Here is a 20155-nt window from a genome sequence, read left to right as displayed (position 1 = left end):
TTGATAAAAGGCTAATTTCAGTCATGTAGTGGGGAAAAATGCTTTAATGCCGACATCACAGCTTCCGAGATGATTAATGGTACAAATGCAAGGCCGAGCCTCCATACCTGATAAAAAAAAACTGGAGCGCCCTGAGCAATGTCACCTTGGTGACACATAGAGAGTACAGAGATTGGTAGGGGAGGAGAGGGAGTGTGTCTTAATTGCACCCTGTCCTTCTTTGTTCTCCTTTGCACTGTGTCATTCTCTAAGATACCACCCAGGTGCTCACTGATCCACTATGATAGAAGCTAAAAGTGGGCAGGAAACCTCTCACTGCTTCAAATGCGGCATGTGCGTAAGCTGTACTGTAAGCACACTCCCGAGATACTGAGATGCTGAACTCTGACTGTGTCCAATAAGAATCAGCTGTGTTACCCCAGATAGAGACAAGCTGCAGATTGAGGGGAAGGCATATCCACTTGTAATGAAGAAAGGAGGGGCAGGAGGACATGACTAAAGCACAGACACCAGCAATTTGCCTTATCTAGTTTTGACAGGCTCCGGAGAGGAAGCAGAGAGAGGGAGGCGGCTTTTGCTCGGGTCTTTCGACACAAAAACAACAAGAGAAAAAAGTCCTCAGATGTTGGAAGTGGTGCGAAAATGAAGCAGGAGTCACAACAAAGAGCGATAGCATATGTCTGGAGTTAAAACCGCTGTGCAGCTGCAGAGGACCGCCGCTTGCTAACATGTTGGGTGAGGACATTAGTCAAGGTTTACAGCATTAAAGAATCAATACTGGAGCAGCAATGAAGGCAAACAGTGATATTTGGATTCATCTTCATGCCGACCGAGGATATCGAACTGCATTCCTTGGCCAAAAACCCACGTGGGCCATAAATCTCAAATGTCAAAAAGTGGCTGAATGCAAGACTGAATAATTCAGTTTGGATTGAGAAAATGCAAGGGGATAAAAGTAGGTGCCTACACCCAACCTCTGCTCTAAAAATGAATGTAAGAGCGATAGGATTACAGATAGCGTTATGATACTTTGATGTGAACACAGAATAAACTAGCATACCAAAGTCGCTAGCAGAAACATTTCACCGTCTTATGGTCGAGCTAAGAGGATGGCGGCATCAAACCCTTTTTGCAAATTGATTAAGCTCCTGTCAGCCAGGGGTAAATGAGACAGAGCAACACAAGTTTGTTAAAACTATTTTTAAATCTTTCAAATGTAGTCAGACTTTGCAGTTTATTTTGGGGCGGTGCGGCAATAGGACAAGTGAAAAGTGTGAAAAAAAGCCTTGGGGAGGCTGCAGCGTTTATTGCACAAGAAAAGCTTCGACACCATCTGGTTGTTGTTTTATTTCTGTCATCACCATTTCCATGTACAAGTACAACGCTGTACATGATGATTTTCCATGCACAGTAACATCCAATTTTCTGATAACTCCAGACACGCGGCACAGCTCAGTCTAATAAAGGATGCAGCATGCATTAGCATATCACACGTGCTGCATCTATCTGTTGATCACAAACGCATCTCACAACAACTCCAACTGTGATGCTGCCACAGTGAAGGCTTTGGAGATGGGTGTGCTATACTTTGAGACAGGTGAGATGAAACGCGGCGCACCGGCAGCAGTCAAGCTAGAGGCATATTTCAGTGTTCTTTTGCACACTTCACAAACTTCATGTTTTGGATGGCTTGACAGATTGGGATCGGCAATGGGCCCTTGTGTCTGTTCTTTTAATGTTCAACAAAGAGGCAGGACAAAGTGGCACCGAGGTTTGAACAAAGTAAAGGAAGACTCAGTTTTCAGAAACTGCTTCCCTGACATGTTTTCCACAACCGTATTCGACAAAAGACAGTTTGAGCAATCTCTGAGATGTGAGAAGACTGTTATACATGCAGAGTACATGGATGATATTACTGTGCAAACCCACAGAGTATTGTGGGATGATGGTGTTGCCCCTGCCAATTGTGGGTGTGCACGTAAGATGCTATAAAAGACTATATTGAAGGTGTAGGCAGAATGCAGTTCTAGTTACACAAGCATTCCACCTTAAAAACACACCTCCTCTGGTTGCAAAAAATATCAGGGAGTGGAAATAACTTCTGAGGTTTACTTAAAGCTCGATGGACCGGGCCAAAGAGACAGTGGCTAAAGTCAGATTTATACTTTTGTGTCGGGCGGTTTGCAGAGGATGTGCAGGGATGCTCTGTAGTTCCACCAGAGCTCATGTGAACCTCCTCATAAATGTAACTACACATCAGGGCTGCAGCGATACCACAAAGCGGCCACAAGAATTGTGATTGGTCAGCTCAAGTTGCTTACATTTTCTCCTTTGTGTTGATGCCAGTAGAGATTGAGAGAATTCATGTCACAATTCAAATTCAAAACCAGCACCACAGAAAAATATAAAGTCTATTTTCATGCACAATTAGCTTCACAAACAATTAAATTGTGTGCTGTTAAACCGGTGAACCTCGTTAACCTCTTTATCCTCACCGGACCGACTGGTGGTGCCTTAAACATGACTGTTATTTATGCACACACTGAGGTGATACACACATACAATTTCATAATGATAGATGGTATAATTTAGGAATCAAGTCTTTGCAGAACTTTGAGCATCAGGCATTGCACTTGAAATAAATTAAATTTAAAGTGATTTATCCATCTATAGCACAGAATCCAAACGCATGAATTACACAGTAATTCCTGGCAACTTCATCAAGATGTACACGACAGTGGTGATAGCTGCTGACAGCAAACCTGTTGCCTGACAAAAAGCTCACTTTGTGCTCATTTTTTGCTGCTTTTCTTTTTGACAAATTTATCTTATTTCTGCACGGCAACTGGGAGCAAATCAAAAAAGACTGTTACTCCCACCTGTCAGGTGAACAGTAAGACCTCTGGGTGAGTGAATGTAGGCGTTCAATCAGACTTTGAAGAGTGGAAGCTGGTGCAAAGTCATACTAGGTAGGTCTGGTTGTTTTTCCAGGGATGTCAAAGGAGCAGTTCACCCGCAAATTAAAAATACATATTTTCTCTTTTTACCTGTAGTGCTTTTTTATCACTGTAGATAGTTTTGGTGTGAGTTGGAGATATTGGCCATAGAGATGTCTGTCTTCTCTCTCAGTAGAACTAGTAGGTACTCGGCTTGTGGTGTTCAAAGCGCCAAAAAAACTACATTTAAAAAAATTCAACAGCAATATCTCTCCAGGAATGATGACCCAGTTACTCAAGATAATCCACAGACCTTGTTGTGAGCAGTTTCATGTAGGAACTATTTTCTTTCCGCTGGACTACATCCACTAACCGTATCACCATGTAGAAGGAAGCGCACATCTACTCATGTTCAAGAGGCTCCATGGCAGGTGTAGTTCGAAAGAAAGAAAATAGTTCCTACATGAAACGGGTCACAACAAGACCTGTGGATTATCTTGAGTAACCAGGTCATGAATTTTGGAAAGAGGCATTCTTTCAAATGTATTTTTTAGCATGTTTAGTACCACAAGCTGAGTGCCATCTAGTTCCATTATATTGGAGAGACAGCAGACCTCTGTACGGCTGATATCTACAACAGTCATCACCTTAAACCAAAAAAGACTGAGAAATACACACAACAGGTAAAGGGAAAATATGTATTTTTGATTTGAGGGTGAACTTTCCCTTTAAAACTGATATCATTGCATATCAGGTCATTTAGTCCCCTCCTGATGGTCATATAAAGGAACATTTCATCTTAAAATGAGATTTTGCACCACCAGAAGGGACACTGATAAATTTGCCCATTTTTTGCTCTATCTCTACATTTAAATGAAAACTTAAACGTTTATCTTCCTCAGAGTGATGAAATTTGGTTCATCTTTTTTTCAGCACAACGACCTCTAAAAAAACTAATGACCTGATGATGGCTTAAAATAGGGACGAAGTTATTTCAGGACAGTTCAGTCTGCATGCAAACACACCACACTGTACCTCCCAATGCCAAACTGACCCACACACTGCAAAAATACATGCCTGAATCTGTTATTTGACTTTCTAGAAACTCTAAACTGAGAAAAGATAAACTGAGAACAACTGGTCCACATCTAGTAATTATATCAGCTGTAATATTTGGACTGATTTACGTTTTCTCTCCCTGAGTAATGGAAATAAAGTTGAATCAGAAGAAAAATCAATCATAAGCATGCCTGGCTCCTCAGCAGTGATAGTATCGCTGTAGGAAACAACAAAGAAAGTCCCCAGACTCTGTGGCTCCCTCTCTCTCGCTCGCTTGCACGCACACACACACACACACACACACACACACACACACACACACACACACACACACACACACACACACAGAGGAAACACATTACAGGTATAATTACCACTTTCTCAGATGAATTTGTAAATCTGATTATCTACAGTATCCATCTTTTTATGCATCTATGACTTTGCAAAAACAAACGATTAAGCAAGTTTTACAAACGGATGAGTAAATTACAGTTAAAAAATTTGCTAAGATGCACATTAAATGCCCACTAAAAACAGAATAAACATTGTAAAAAAAAAAACAACCTGCATATCCAGACACGAACTCCAATGTGACAGAGTGAGACGAGGGACTCTGCTGAAGGCCACGAATGTAACCTTGACTATTTTCAAGATGAAAGGGACACAAATTGTGTTGGACAACTGGAACAAAGATTGTGAGCTGGAGTGGATTTAATGTCAAAACAGCAGCCTGGCAAACTGACAATGCACACTACCCTGAGGCCCACTCCTTATAATTGCAGTCATATTACTGCCTGCACAGTTGTACCACAGCTCTGAACTCTCCGGATTATAGAATGTGACCTCCTGGTACTGTAACCCAGCAATGACTCAATGCTGTATGTATATTTGATAGTTTCATTACGCATGTTTCACTCTCTCGTGTCCCTGAACCAGCACGACAAAGACAAACTCACGTCCATTTATTGTACTTGGCGATTAAAGCGATTCTGATTGATGAAAGAGCAAGAAATTAATTTAGTTTATTGAATTAATGCGAGAATTAAACATGACGCCTGTTCATCAAACGCGCCAGCCTTCACGAGCAGCGAAAGGGCCGTCTTATTCCTAAAATAGCTGAGTAGTGTGGAATTGTAGCGAGCCTGCACCCTGGTGACTTAGTCACTGATTTATTCTGTCATTACTGTGAATGATCGGCCCTTCAAAACTCTCCTCTATTATCTGCAGATGGGATGACGAACCATATTTCATTTTGATTCAAGTATTTATTGCGGTGATTCGGGGTAAAGACCACCTGCCTGTAACCCTAAGAGGCCACCTATCTCTGCCCCACATGCGCACACATAAACACTAATGCCAGATATATGAGAGTTTCTTACCGTTCTGAATGTCCAATATGTGGTGTTTGTCTAGCATCCACCCTCCCATGTTGGAGGCATCCAGTTCATAGCCTTGCAACATGGCCGTCCTCTTCTCCCAGAGCACCACATCAAGGCAGGACTCGTATTCATATCCCACTGACACTGAAAGTAATGACGGCAGAAGCCTATGGTGAGCAAGGTTGCAACCTCCTTACCTGACACTTATGGCAGCAATGAGGCTTGTAGCCTGTAAGACATTCAGCACACGTTGGAGTTGTTTTCTGTACTTGCTGGTTCTGCTTTCTCTTTGACTATGTCATTTTCTCCAGCTGGGATGATTTTAGAAGACCTGTGGGGGTTTCTGTGTCTCACCTGCACCGTTTGGATTTTTATGCGCTCTCCTCTCGTTTGTTTTATCTTGTGTAAATGCAAATAAACGAGACGCAAAATAGCGGCAAAGTGGCATGAATTATTTTAACGATAAAGTCTCAGATGGGGCACATTATAGTAAATATCATAAAGGCTGTGATATGGTCGCAGCCATAAGCCAGGAGTGGATCCTGCTGATTGTCAGGGCTTTTTTATTTTCTGTACTGCATAAGCTGGAGTGCTCCAACATTCATCCTTCTTAGCAAAATCCCTTTGACTTATTCAGACTTTTAAAAGTTTTTCGAAAACATTAAGATGCAGGTTTTACTGCATGTCAAAACCCTAATGGAGTACAACCCTCAAGATGACACTTTAATTATTATTTAAAAAATAAATCATAAATAAGATATTCTGATCCCTTCAAAAGATGCTGTTATTATTTGTGATGCTGTTTATTTATTTCTTTTGTTAAGGCCAATGCCTCATAGGCAATATTTTAGTCGGTGCACCGCTGCTGAAATATCATACATGCAAAACAAAGGAGTCAGCAAAAGAGCAGTGGCCTTCAAAAATGCAGCACTGGGGGGATTTCAGGATTTCACACCACCTGCTAAATCTTTATTGCACATGGCAACAAAAGCAGTCCCTGGCTAAATAATCCTCAATTTAGAAAAAAATAAAATAAAATCAATCTTCAGAAGTTCAACCAAGGTTCATTGCCTGAAGGTAGCGGGAGATTCTGAGTGAACCTACGCTTACACAACATCTTCAGTCGGCAGCTTCACAGCGGGTACTCACCCACAGCCTCTGCCAGGCCAAAGACCCTCTGGTTGTAGGCGTCTGTTTTATCCCAGATGAAGGTGTATGAGAGGTCGGGGAAGGCAGGGAAAGACTTCTGGAACTGACGGCCCATGACGGCAACCATCAGGTGCACCTTCATCAGGCCAAAGGGGAGGCGGTCCTGGGTCAGCAGCACCTTGAGGATGGGCTTGTAGCCAGCTGCCCTGGAGCTCAGGTAGACCAGGTTGAGGTCGCTGCCTGGTATGGCAACTTGCTCATGAAGGACCTATGATTTTAATTAGCAGTCAGACTGGTGCCAAATACACAGTGTGAAGTGTAGACTTAAGTAACAGGAGCAGCAGGAGTGTTCTGGTATAATGTAGATAATGTCTTTAAAGGTCCAGTGTGTAAGATTTAAAGGGATTTATTGGCAGAAACTGAATGCCTTAACTGCAATATTTGGTGCACTACAACACTACAACAATCCCCTGTGGAATTATTCAAATGTACAATATATTCTTCCAACTCTTGAATGTAGGCTATATTTAAAATGTTACACATATTGTATATTGTGTTATTGTATTCTTACTTGTGTATATCTCTGTTGTTTATTGTAGCATTGCACACACACATTTATATTTTTATATTTTGAACTTACATACTAGTTTTATACATAACATTGCAGCATAGTGCAGTTTTGTATTGTACACACTTTTTATATTTTACACACTTTACACACTCAGCACATTATCCATACTGTAATTTAAATATTCACATATTACTCAGCATATTATACATACTTTGTTTTTAAAAAACATATTACATACTGTACTAATTGGTTACTATAACTGTATTTTTACTGTTACATTTTACATTTATGTATTTACATACTTGTATTTATTTCTACCTGCTATAATTCTCTATGCCTGCATTAGAGCGACTATAACGAAGCACAGTTTTCCTGCGGGGATCAATAAGGTATTTCTGATTCTAATAATATATTAAGTATGTTTTCTTTAGTGTACAATAACCTCAAAATGAGAACTGTTGTGTTTTCATTACCTTAGAATGAGCCGTTTATATCAACACAGGGAGTCCATGTCCATGGAGAATGCCATATTCACTGCCACTGTTTGCACAGTAGCCCAGAACGGACAAACCAAACTCTAGGCGGGTTTCCATTAACCCTCAAATTGCACAAAATGAAATTGTGAATATAAAATATGCCTAATGTTAATATTTCAATTTCTCAAAAACAACAACAAAAAAAAAACACCTTCCATTTATCGCAAAAAAGATGCGACTAAATCCCACACACTGCTCCTTTAAATACAGTAAAAATATATAATATTTATGTGATGTAATATATGATACGATGTGTTGCACTTCCTGCATTTGGGTTTGCTATTATCATTACCTTCAGAGCAACTCAGGTAAGAGAAATGGTGTTTGTTGTTAGGGTTACAGAGGTTAATCATGTTATATTCTCTGCAGCGCATTTCACATTATGAAACAGTGTGAAGCAGTTGAAATATTAAAAATAAGTTCTTACTTATACCAAACCACAGAGCGCATTAGTCTATATGCAAATTAAGCAAACTCCAAAGGCAATATATGAATTCTTCATTATTCGAGTGTGTGAGAAAAAACTTCAACACTAGAACTCTAATAATTGACAAGTCTTGCTCTCTTTTTATTTTCCCAGTTCCCTTGACCAGGTTTCACCTCAGACTGCCACTGAAGCATGTCCAAATTCAGATTTTTTTCCCTTTCAAATGTAACACAGGTCTCCCTTTTTCCTAATCAGTTTTAACAGCAAAAGCTGCAGAGCCACATTTTGCATTTAGGGATTTTCAACTCTGATTTGAGCCAAATGGATACAAACCAAATCCTGAGGCATGTAACCTCCATGCGATGTGCCCTCAGAATTTATCAGTATTACTGCGAGACAATTTATGGCTTAGTATTTGGGGAGACGCCTCAGTTCAATCAAAGCTCAAAGGCAAACTGAAAGGCAAATCTGACCGTGTTTCAAATAAGCGAGAGAAGCCATGGTAAAAGGAAGATAACAGCATTATCGTTGCTCTGAGTTTGTATATTTTCAACACTGCTGCTTTAATGTTGGGATCAAACATGGGTCGAATTATTGAAGTCATTCAAAACAATCAGATATGAGAACAAATGTGAAAGTGACTATAAAAGGCCTGTAATGTGATCTCCTGTGTCACCGCTGTGACAGTGGTCTCACCTGGGTCTCGGGGATGATGGGACTGTCCTCTGGAGAGGTCTTGTACAGAGTGGAGAGGGGCGTGGCCAGGATGAGGGGGTTGGGCCTGATCAGGCCGGTAAGGTAGCAGCTGGGGATGTCGTTCTCTTCCCGTTTCATCACCACCGTGTCCATCACGTGGAAAACGTTCCAGGGCAGCCACACTGTGCGGTGCAGCGTGGGGAACGGGGCACGCTCGTAACTCAGGGTCAGAGAAGCACCGCCATTGGCCAAGAGGTCAAACCTTTAGATGACATCATGAAACCAAATGCAGTCAGTTATTGGATAAACTGTACCATTAGCAATAAATAGACTGTATTTATTACTATCTGCAGAAACTTTCAGTTCATTACAGCTTGGCTGGTATTTTCAGTTATCTGTCTGCAGCTAATGCTGCAAAGTACTGGACCAATCAGCCTAACGTGTGTGCATTTATTACTGCATGTCTAGAACCTCTGTTGATTCACAGCAGGGGGGAAAAAAACGTTTTTATTGACTGTTTTATACCGTCATTGACTGCTGACACGAACCAACTGTTTATCTTCATCATGGCTCTAAAAATGACACCCATAGAAACATTAGATGCCATTTTGAACATCTGCAGATTAATACCATATATTTTACGTTTGAATTAGTCCCTGTTTTTGTTATCTTTGCCACCATTTTGACCATAAGGAAGACGGAGGCTGCAGCTGCACCATGGTCTGGATGGCATGGTTGCACCCACGTTTTTTAGCGTCCAGGAACGTTTCATAAGGTGATCATTTTGTTCAATTTTGTAACGCAGATTTTGTGGATTTGGTGATTTTTCCTGATAACTTGTGCTTTTATCCTAAGTAAGTTAGCAGGCCATGTAGTTAACTGGTTTCCTTTTTTGTCTTGTTTAAATTGTGTTCTGTTATGACCGGCAGATCATAAATTTGTGATTATGTCATTGAAAATACATTTATCCTCATAATTAAATTGTATCTTTATTTCACAAACAGTGCCTGTTAGCACGAGAATACGATCTGCTCTGTGCAACGCTCCACGGCTCCATCAAAAATAGATGAGGCGAATATTTTTCTTAAGCCTCCATTATGCTTTCCGCCTGTACAGTCACATGAACAAGAGCTGACGCAGAATCAGGAACAGTTTGGACCTTGGATCTTTGGATCTGTGTGGGTAAACTGGTATTATCCCAAACCCCAGGGGACATGGTTTGTTGTTTTTCCTATTGGTTGTAATATCACTGTGTTCAGTAAAGTGTTTGCTAAGATCTAGGAACACGGTGTCAACGATTGGATCTAAACAACAAGACTTAAGATAAATACACAGTCAAGGTTGAAACGGAAGTCATGGTGTTCATTTGAATTTTGTTTTTTACTGCTCATGTTTCTCGCTCCATCACACTTCTTTTTAGAAGCGTTACAATGTTATTACTCATAGGAATGGTGAATAATAATCTGCAAAAAGCCTCAGGCTGTAATGCACTGGAAATTCCCTTTAAGTGCAAAATAGCAAAGTAAATATTCATTCATCCATCTTCAATAGAAGAGAGAACTTTTCCTTATTGAGTGTATTCTCTCTGAACAGCTTCCATATTTTATTATCATTCACTGAATCTAATTTATGACTTTTGTTTAACCAGGCATGGTGTGAGGAGACACTTTATGGTTGAATTTGGTTTGACGTCTTGAGTCTTGGGACTTTTGGTCGGTCTGGTTTTAATTAGTACGACATTACTCAGGGAAAAGTTACTGGTTTGGAAATGGAGGGCGAGTCTTTGAAGTGCTGCTCTATATATTCTGCGAGCTCCACTACCCAGGGGGTAAAGCATCTGTGTGGTGACATTGCATGCATTCACTTGCACAAAGACACACACACACACACACTCACAGATCTGAATGCTTATGCATGTCTCTCATGCACGCACCCGCACCCAGAACGTGGCACACACACACACTGCAGACACACACGCCAACAGCCAAGCTGTGCAGCTGACCTAAAACAGCTTCCTTCTCAAGCTCTCTCCACTTTGGGCAGTGGGGAGCTCACAGCTGCAAGAGGCCAGGCTTTGAAGCTGCCCCCCCCTTCTTAACACACTGAGCGGATCTGTTGGCTAACCAAGTGTGATTATCCCCAACCATTTATCACGCTCCTTGTCAGAAGAGTTACAGGGCGGAATATCTGAAGAAATCAGCTAATCCTCAGCTATCTGGGGACCCAAGGATTGTGCTTCATAACAACAGCTGTACAATTCTGTGCCACTCATAAGCCTTTTATTCCATACTGGCAGCACATAAACACGGCCCCCATCTGCTAAATTTAAATGGCGGCCTCGGTCCACTATCTCTGACGCACATCTGCAAAAAATTAAGCTCCTACCTGAGGTGAACCCTTCCTGTAAAATATGTCACATACGTTCGTCTTGTATGAGTTTGCACTCCCATTATTAAGGACCCGTCTGCGGTAACAGCAGGAGAAGGTCAGACAGTAATCCCATGTTTTACTACACCGCGGGCAGATTGATTCTACCCTTGCTGATTCAATGCATTTTAAACAGCCTGGTTCAAAATGGCCTCCACCATTGTGACATTTGCATGAGGAATTGTTCTAGGGCACAATGCGCTGCTGTTTCAATTTGTTTTGAGTGCTTTTTGGATAACTGCCAGGACGACTCTGCCACTGTCGGACAGCTTTTTCCATACTGGTCTGGGGACAGCAGTCTATGCCACAAATAAATTGTTGCAAGGTCAGCGGTTGAGCCTAAGGGTTTGAGCTCGAGTGCTCATGTTTATTTGGACATGTAAATCAGTGTTGATAAATGCAGATGCGTGTCCATGCATGCTGCACCTACTGATGCAGTGTCTCCCTTACATGCCGTCTTGCCGTGTGATGGTGTAGCCGTACTCCGGGTAGTGCAGAAAAGACACGTTGACTCCAATCAGCGGCGTCCCGTCTCCCGTGAGGACCTGACCCCGGATGACTGACGCCAGGCTGCGTGGACAAACAAACACAGAAAGGGCTGCGTAAACAAACAATGCCAGCCGGCATCAACACACAGCCACGGCATCAACGCTGCACAACAACTGCCATCCCTTTGCCAGCGGCACCAGCAGGGAGGTATGATTTACTGACCGAACACACACATGTCAGCGGTTGTTATTCATGAAAATGCCACCTTACAGAGCACCTCTCTGTCTCTGTTTACTGCCTTAAAAGCCCATAATTCAGCAGGATGAGGTTTCGCAGACACGGAGGACTGTTGAGATTTCGCAGCATCTTGCACATAGATTGCAGCATTTATATTCAACGAGGACACAGAAATGGATTTTTATCACTCTTAAGCTCTATTTTTATTTTGAATATTATTACTTTGAGACAAGATGTGACATGCAAAGCCACACACAGCTCCTGGGGAAATTTCATTTGTTAGGCAAGCAGTGGAAGTTATCAGTCTGCAAAATACAGTCAACTTAGGGACTGTTCGTTATTCATATGGTGGGAAGGCGTTGTGCAAAACATCGGAGCAGAGGCAAATAATTTTTTAAAGCACTGGGGAGGTTTTTTATTGTTGTGTAGGGGAGGGACATACACATTTAAATGATTGTATTTTTTATTCATTTTTAATACCTTCTGAACCCCAAATCCCACTGATGGGTTTAAAAGGCATGTTTTTAGTGGTTACTGTAGTCACACTACAGCTAGGGTTAGGGACTGAAACCCAGTGCTATTATGGCATATTTATTATGTAAATGTCTTATGTGAATTTGTTAAAAGTGTTTTGTATCTATTCATATTTATGTCCTTATTTACATTTCAAAGTGTAAACAGGTAATATATTGTTAAATTTCAAGTTTAAAATGTATGTTTTTTTTACATTGTTGACCATCGCTTTGTGCTTTATTTTACAGAGAAGTACAGGTTTAGGCACCGATACATAATTAAAAGCATTGTTTTAGCAAAAGTATTAGAGAAAAAAAAAAAAACATAACCCCAGCCACCCCTTCCTCTGATAAATAAAGCCCAGTCCCTTGGTAAATGAAATGTACAATAAACAGAAGGCATTTCAAATGTGATTCATAAGTGAAATATCTGCATAGTTATTATCACTCTGACCTTGCTGAATTAAGAATTTCCTCTGAATTGAATTTTGAAGAGATCCGAGCGTGATTGTTCTCACAAATGCATCTGTTTCCCAAAAAGAGCCTCTTGTCAGTGTCATACCAGTCGTGTGCTCGCTGGCATTGATAAATTCTGTGGTGATACTTGTGATGAAAGATAATATATCAACAAGAATAGTGCTAGAACAAGCTCTTCAACTTGGTTAAAGATACCCTCTTGATGTGTGAAGTTGCAAAGGCTCAATGTCTGACATGTCAAGAGGCACTTTATATGAATTCAGTAAAACAAAAAGCGACGCTGGAGGCAAACTGTCACAAAGACAAAAAGAAATGAACAGTGGTTTAAAAGAAAGTGATGCTACAAATGCAAAAGAATCGCCACGATATTTAAGAAAATCATAGTGTGGATGAGGAAATTTAACAGATTTCAATATAAGAAATACAAAATGTTCAGCAGTGAAAAGTCAAAGTGTGAAGGTTTGAAGTCTACGGGGGAAAAACATGTCCCTTTTTGAGCAAAGATCCTGTTTTCCACCACTATTTTTACATACATTCACACCTGGTGACTGCCTTATATAACCCTCCTCCCACTGCTGTCCAAAGAGCAGTGCCACCGGAGCAGGTGGGGGTGGGTTAAATGCTTCACTTAAGGGCACCTCTATGGTAGTTAGTCTAGCATGGGGGAGCATTACTCATTCACTTTGCTCACCCAGATTTGCCCTGCTGGCAAATGGATTTGCTTCTGGTCAAAAGGCTCTCCACCTCCAGCATCCCCTTCCCTGCTTTCACCCAAAAAACTGTATTTTCTTTGGTATTTTTTGCTTCATAAATCACAAAAAAACGGAAGCTTCATACATGATTAAAGCCTCAGATATCCTCTGCGATTATTCAACATGACTGCGGGGCCTTCAGGTAAAAACTTCTCGTTCGTGTATCCTTAAGTGTGAAGTAATTTGTAAAGTCAGTCCTCTGTTTGAAGGTAAGAAGGGGAGACAATGCGATATTTCTCCATCAACATTTAATCATTCCCTACTTCTCAACCATAGAGCAGAATTTTAAAAGTGTTCCCGCTGCATTTGTCACTGGTGGGCAAAAAGATGTCTCATTTTGCCACTTTATCTCCGGGTCATTACGTATATGAGACGGGGGATGATCAACAGCTTTAGCCTCTCTTATTTCCCTCCCGCTCCATGCCTGGCACAACCATCTCCCATCCTTTATTTACCGGCTCGGGGAACAAGGCCACTTAAGAGCCCCGGCGAAGGTTCACTCTCTCTTCCCTGTGTCTCTATTAATCTTTTGAGAGCATGCTACAAGAGCCGAACCCCCCCAAACAAACGCAGAGTCACACCACCTGCTGAAACCCCAGAAATGAATCATATAATTCATGCATTCTTATCTGTCATTGTCTCACGCCGGCTGGAGAAAAACACCATCTGAAAACCCAATGGGAGACTAGTGTGGGGACATGTGATACGGCTGGGGGACTAGTGTGGGGAGAAAAAAAAACACTAAACCACAACACATGTTTTATTCCCTGTGCCATATGAGGGACAAGTTTACTGCCGAGTTCTGAAACCTGACCGCACGCTGAAATCTGCTCCCTTTCTCTTGGTTTTTACAATGGCTTCTTAAAAAAAAAAGGAGGAGACGAGTGACCTCTAACTGTTTCCCATTCCTGTACCGTTAGACATCACATACTCTACAACGAGGCAGAACAGTCACCGCTGCTGTTGGAAGTCTTGACGCTGTTCTGGCTTTGTTCCAGCGCTTCAGAGACTTTTTTATAATGTATACTCTGAAAAGGCTGTCAATAAATTATTCACTCTATAAGCTAAAATGAACGTTTGAAAAATATGGGTCTGCAAACAAACTCTGCGTCAACTACTTCATTATCTGGCTCTTGCAAAAAAAAAAAACTGCATAAGTGCTCATAGGATACAGTAAAAAAAAAAAAAAAGGTAATTAATTTGTCGAATGCATGTTTGCAGAGCCTCTAGAATGCATGGTGTTTTTGACGGCTAAACTAACTTCTACAAGGAGATAAAAAGGCAAATGAGTATTTTGAGCAAGAGAGCTAATGCCACTGCCAGACATGAAATCGACAGTAAGCTGAAGACAATGAGGACGAGGATTACCGAGAACCCGGCTGGCAGAAAGGAGGGGGAGAATCGCCTCATTCTATATTTTCAGTAAAGCATGCTATTTACATAAGGATTACTTTAAACTATTGGAGGAAATATTCCCAAAGCCTTCCGCACACAGTTGGCAATCATTTTCCTCTCCATCAGTCACAAAACAAACTCCACTCGTGATTCTGAACAGATGTGGGAGTGCACTGAGGTTCTGGTGAAAAATATAACTCTGTCTCCTCAGTTTGCACGCTGACGTCGCTCAGGAGTCTATTCATTGGCTGACACACTCTCTCCCTTTATATCAAACTTCTTTTGATCAATGCTTTTACCTTGGATAAGCATCTCAAAACTGCTACTTAATTCTTCATAAAGCTGAAGAAAATGTGAAGTCACTTTTCAAAGGTGTCACGGTGAATAAAAAGTCAGACCCAATACGAGAAGGTCACAGGTCTGTCAAAGTGTCTTTGAAAGACATAAAGACTGTCTGCTCTACTGTAGTGAATCTGTCTAAAAGATCAGGAGGATAAAATTAAACTAAAGACAAAACTTTCTGAAAGAGATAATGGAAGCAAGCCAATACGTCTGCAGCCACACTGCAAGCTCTTTAAGGGTTTTCACCCTACAGTTTACTCAATCTTACTTTAGCATGCTAACATCTGCTAACGGGCACTGAATACACAGTACAGTCTGAAATCAAAATATTAAAACTAAAAAAAAAAAACAACTATCACTATATCGTGACTGCAGTACACGAGGCAAATAATCTGCGAAAATAACATGCTCAACTCAAGCTGCTGGTGGAAGTGCAAACCACTACCATTTGTTCTGGGCCTGTCCAAAAGTAAATGCTTTTTGGCTCAAGATTTATACACAATTAGTGACTGCATTTGGGACAACAATCACATCTAAATGGGATGAGGAGCTCCTTTTTGACCTTTTACTTTCGACATCTATCAACATAAAAACAAAATAATTATTTGGAATTATTGAGTTTAGCTGCTAGAAAAGCAATTACAAAGAAATGGTTTCAGCCAGATGCCCCCGCTGTAGAGGGCTGGTACGAAATCATTTATGAAATCTTTGTAATGGAAAGAGTTACCTTTTCATTTAGGCTTCAGGAAACTAAATTTGAAGAAATCTGGAAGTATTGGAAAACGTAGGTTTCCGTGAAACGCCCTTCTTTTGTTTAAATATGTTCATTAAACTCTGTATTTTTATTTCTATTGCTTTACCGTGATGAGCACCCAATGGTCTATTCGTCATTTGTCAAAAAAAAAGAAGAAAACACACTCCTCTGACTCCTCAGAGTGCTCCTAATGGCACTTCCGAAAAAAGCCATAAACAACCCACAGTCAGAGCCAAGGAGTCTCTATCATGGCTGTAAATCATGTTAATCACTGCTCGTGAACTTCAGTCAAACTTTCAACCAAGGCGGCGCTGATCAGATATGAATTAAGATTCTGTGACTGCGCTGACTATTTCTCACCTCAGATGCTTTTGGAAACATATATTAGTGTACTATTTACCTGTAAAATTAAAAGTTTGATGGGGCAATGTTTTGTTTTCACTTGACTGTTTCCAACAAACCAGCCAGGTCAGACACTTTCTCATTTTTTAAAGTACAACATTACACTAAAAAACGTTTCTGAAAACATTTGAGGAAAGAAATAGGCAATATATTCTTGATTCACATTTGATCAGCGCTGTCTAGTTTAACAGCTTGACCGCAGTTCAGAAGCTGTGACTGATGTGATCGACAGCTCTGAAAATGACCTGTGATTAGTCAAAGTTTCCCGTCAAGGACTAGATTTTCTAAAGCCTGAAAGCTAAAGATGCTAATTTACACATTATTTTGTGACCAACAGTCGACCCTTGTTAACTGATCATTAACTGGGGACCTTTTTGTGTTGGATGTTTGCTGCTTCTGCTGCTAGTGCGAACTGACAGGGCAGACTTTGAACTGACTGCTCTAGAGGATACTGCAGTTGTTTTCCAGGAGAAACACCATGGCATAGACAGCACCGTACAACTGCAGCCGAGCTGTCTCGTTATCTCCCTGCATAGCGCCGGTATATTACTTTTAATATACTGTATATTTGGAACTGTTTAGCCATTTAAAACCTGGATCAAGATCAGTTTTCTTGTACAGCGTTCAGATGCCTTTTGTAGTAGTATTTAAACTTTTAAAATGTGATTTCTTTTAAAATGTGGGAAAAAAAGCAATTCACAACTTGGCATGAAGTGCCCTGCAAACTGCAAAAAAATGATTACAAGGTTACAAGAAAAAACTTGATATTGCATAAAAAATATCAAATGACTTTCATATATATAAAGAAAACTATATTTGTACTCAAAATATTATTATTTATATTTATTATTTTATTTAAGCAATTTTTTCAATTCATTCTCTGTTCTGGCACTTTTCTTTACTTTTTTTTGCTAATTCAAGTAATTTTCTTGCAACTTTTTTTATTCCTTTTACAAATTTCTTGCTAATTTTGGGGTCTTAAATTGCACTTCTTTTCATGTTTTTCAAGGTTATCATGTGCCAGGTTTTAAAGGGTTAACAGAGTCTTGATCAGTCAGCGTTTATGATTAAAGGTTAATAATTAACATCCCCACTGAAAACAGATCCAAGTGGATATGCTGATATCTAGTGTTCTCTCAGACTACTTTCATGACAATATGCTCAAAGTTTGTTATGGGATTTTTGCCTAAAGTCGCCAAAATTAAATTGTCTACCCCAGCTGTAAGGGATCATCAAAATTCACCATGAGGGGAACATGAATGTCTTGTAAATTGGCCACCAGGGACAAATCATCATCATATTTCATATCAATCCATTAAACAGTTGTCCACAAAAAAAAAAACCCAAAAAAACCTGTCAACCTGCTGGTGAGGCGAGAGGAAATTTCATAAGATCTCATCGTCTGGGAACATAAATGACTGCAAGAAATTTCATGCCAATCCACCCAGCAGTCATTGAGATATCCATTGAACTCTCAGTCTATCTATGTATCTTCTAAGCGTTTGTGTGCTTGTTTGATGTTGAGGTGATAATATGTGGTTTTCTGATGGAAAAACAGTTTCTAGAAAAAAAGCCTTTCCAGCAAGTATCAAAGAGGAGTCTATTTCAGTGTGCCTGCCTTAGATATTCAAATACACTGCATGATGGGCTGTCCTGCTGATGATCAAAAAAATTAGGTTTCTGATAAAAGATATACATTAACGTACACTGAAATTGGTCTCTTCAGAGAAATGCTTGCTGTGCTTTCCTTTTCAATTTAGAAAACCACATGCATCTGTTATCTTGGTGTAAGAAACATAATCCTTATGTTTTTACAGTCGCCGTGGCTGTTTATAGCAAAGGAACAAGCTATCTCTCGAGCTACTTAATCTTGACTGGTGAGAGACAAAAACGCTTGTGGCAGTGACACCACTGTAAACACACTTGTCAGTATGACTGCAAAGACAAAGAGATGTGAGATTCTTTGACGTTTCCGAGTGGCTTCACAAACACAGGTGTCTCCTGACTGGTAATGAGACAGCCAACAGCTAACGTGATGCAAATAATTAAAAGAGCTGTCAGTAATTCATTACGCCTGCTTACCTGCTGTTGAACGGGTTGTCCCAGGGTATCACGTGACTGCCGCTGGGGCCAATCAAGAAACTGACGCGATCGTAGAAGCCCTTGGATGTGGGCTGGGTGCCTGAACTCTGGCCCTGGCCTGCGATGGCGGCGGGGTCGGGCGAGCCGCGACAGTAGGGCTGACCCTGGCAGGCGATTTGAGTGCAGCAGTCTGGGTCCATGCAGTCGACGAGTCCATCTGGAGCGACAGTGGAGACAGGGAGGGGAAAGCTTTGGTGACCTGGATGCATTAGGAAACGTGGGAGCATCTACGTTATGAGCCCTAGTGCACACAGATGATTTCTGACGTGAACTTAAGTTCATTAAAGCGACAACAGAGATCCTGAGCTGACAGCAAAGTGTGACCTGTTTTTTTAAAGTATGTCAACTTATATGAAGCTCAAAACTTCTGAGTGTGTTGTTGAGCACTTCATTAGCAATCCAGCTCCAGAGTATTGATATATTGTGTCAACTACTCTTTATAATTGATCTACTGTATATTTTAAAGCGTGCTGTTTAACAATCTGCTCTGCTACAACATTTGCATATTCTTCCCAGTGATCTTTTATGTATGATTGATTTGTTTTGTTTGTTTGCACTGTCACCGAGGAGCCACATCAAAGCCACTTTTCTGTTGTGCACAATGAGAGGCGCCACTTTTTCTGAAGCTAAAAGACGATTTGTACGAGAGGCTTTTTTAATTCTTCCTACCTCCCTCGTTATCCTTCCCATCTGAGCAGAGCGTTTCGGTCGCTACGTCGCATCCCAGCCCTCTCCACCCTGACTGGCAGATGCAGTGCCAGACGTTCTGATCCAGGACGCACCTCCCGTTGTTGTTGCACAGCCCCGGGCAGCCGTCTGTCAACACATCATGTACGTGTCAAACGGCAGAGCAAGTCAGAACAAGGAAATCAGGAGGAGGAAAAGGGAGGAGGAGGGAGAAGACAAGAGCAAAGGGGGCATTTAGAGTGGACAGGGGGCAGAGGAGGGACATAGATGATATAAGACAGCATTGAGTGAACATACAGTACGATACACCTCTGACAGGACTTGGGATGTAGGGAGGGAGGGTGTGAGGAGTTACTGTCGTTTCACATGAGTTTCAGGAGCTACACAGAGAGAGGGGATGTATGGGATAAAAGAGGAAGAAACCTGCTGAGCTGTTTACTCACAGTTAAATGGGAGTCTCTGAATGCATGTTGAGTCAAATCCTCGTGGCAATTGGGAGGGTTTTTTTGTGTTTAAATCAAAGTATGAGTTCACGTGGCTTTCTCATAGTCACTTTGAGTCAAATCCACAACAATTTTGAGGGTTTTTTAGTATTTGAATCGAGCTTTAAAGGATTGTAAGTGAGTTCAAAGTTGCACAAATCCCATTTAAGAGGCTAAAAATTGGTGGCTGTCTTGGAAGTTCATTGCTTGAAAATAATTAAAGGAATAGGAATAACTCTGCTGCAAATGTTGGAAACACTCATGTGAAGTAACGGCAACATCAAAGGGAAAGGGAAGTATATAT

At 41.0% G+C, this 20155-nt stretch overlaps 1 protein-coding gene across 7 annotated transcripts in view; it reads right to left on the bottom strand.

Moving 5' to 3' along the window:
• LOC121947781 (teneurin-3) overlaps positions 1-20155 on the bottom strand; it is a 284662-nt gene that overhangs the window by 65369 nt on the left and 199138 nt on the right. For all 7 annotated transcript variants that reach the window (XM_088080832.1, XM_088080831.1, XM_088080833.1 and 4 more), the window contains 6 exons: positions 19352-19498; positions 18623-18839; positions 11631-11750; positions 8754-9015; positions 6524-6791; positions 5375-5518 (listed from right to left, as the gene is read on the bottom strand). In XM_088080832.1, the coding sequence (XP_087936958.1) occupies positions 5375-5518; positions 6524-6791; positions 8754-9015; positions 11631-11750; positions 18623-18839; positions 19352-19498 (1158 nt within the window). The remainder of the gene's footprint in view (positions 1-5374; positions 5519-6523; positions 6792-8753; positions 9016-11630; positions 11751-18622; positions 18840-19351; positions 19499-20155) is intronic.

The sequence above is a fragment of the Plectropomus leopardus genome, chromosome 8 (genome assembly GCF_026936395.1).
Source record: "Plectropomus leopardus strain MGB_pleo_1.0 chromosome 8, ASM2693639v1, whole genome shotgun sequence".
Lineage (NCBI taxonomy): Eukaryota > Metazoa > Chordata > Actinopteri > Perciformes > Serranidae > Plectropomus > Plectropomus leopardus.
The sequence above is the reverse complement of the archived record's forward strand: the minus strand, read 5'-3'. Positions and strand labels throughout refer to the sequence as shown.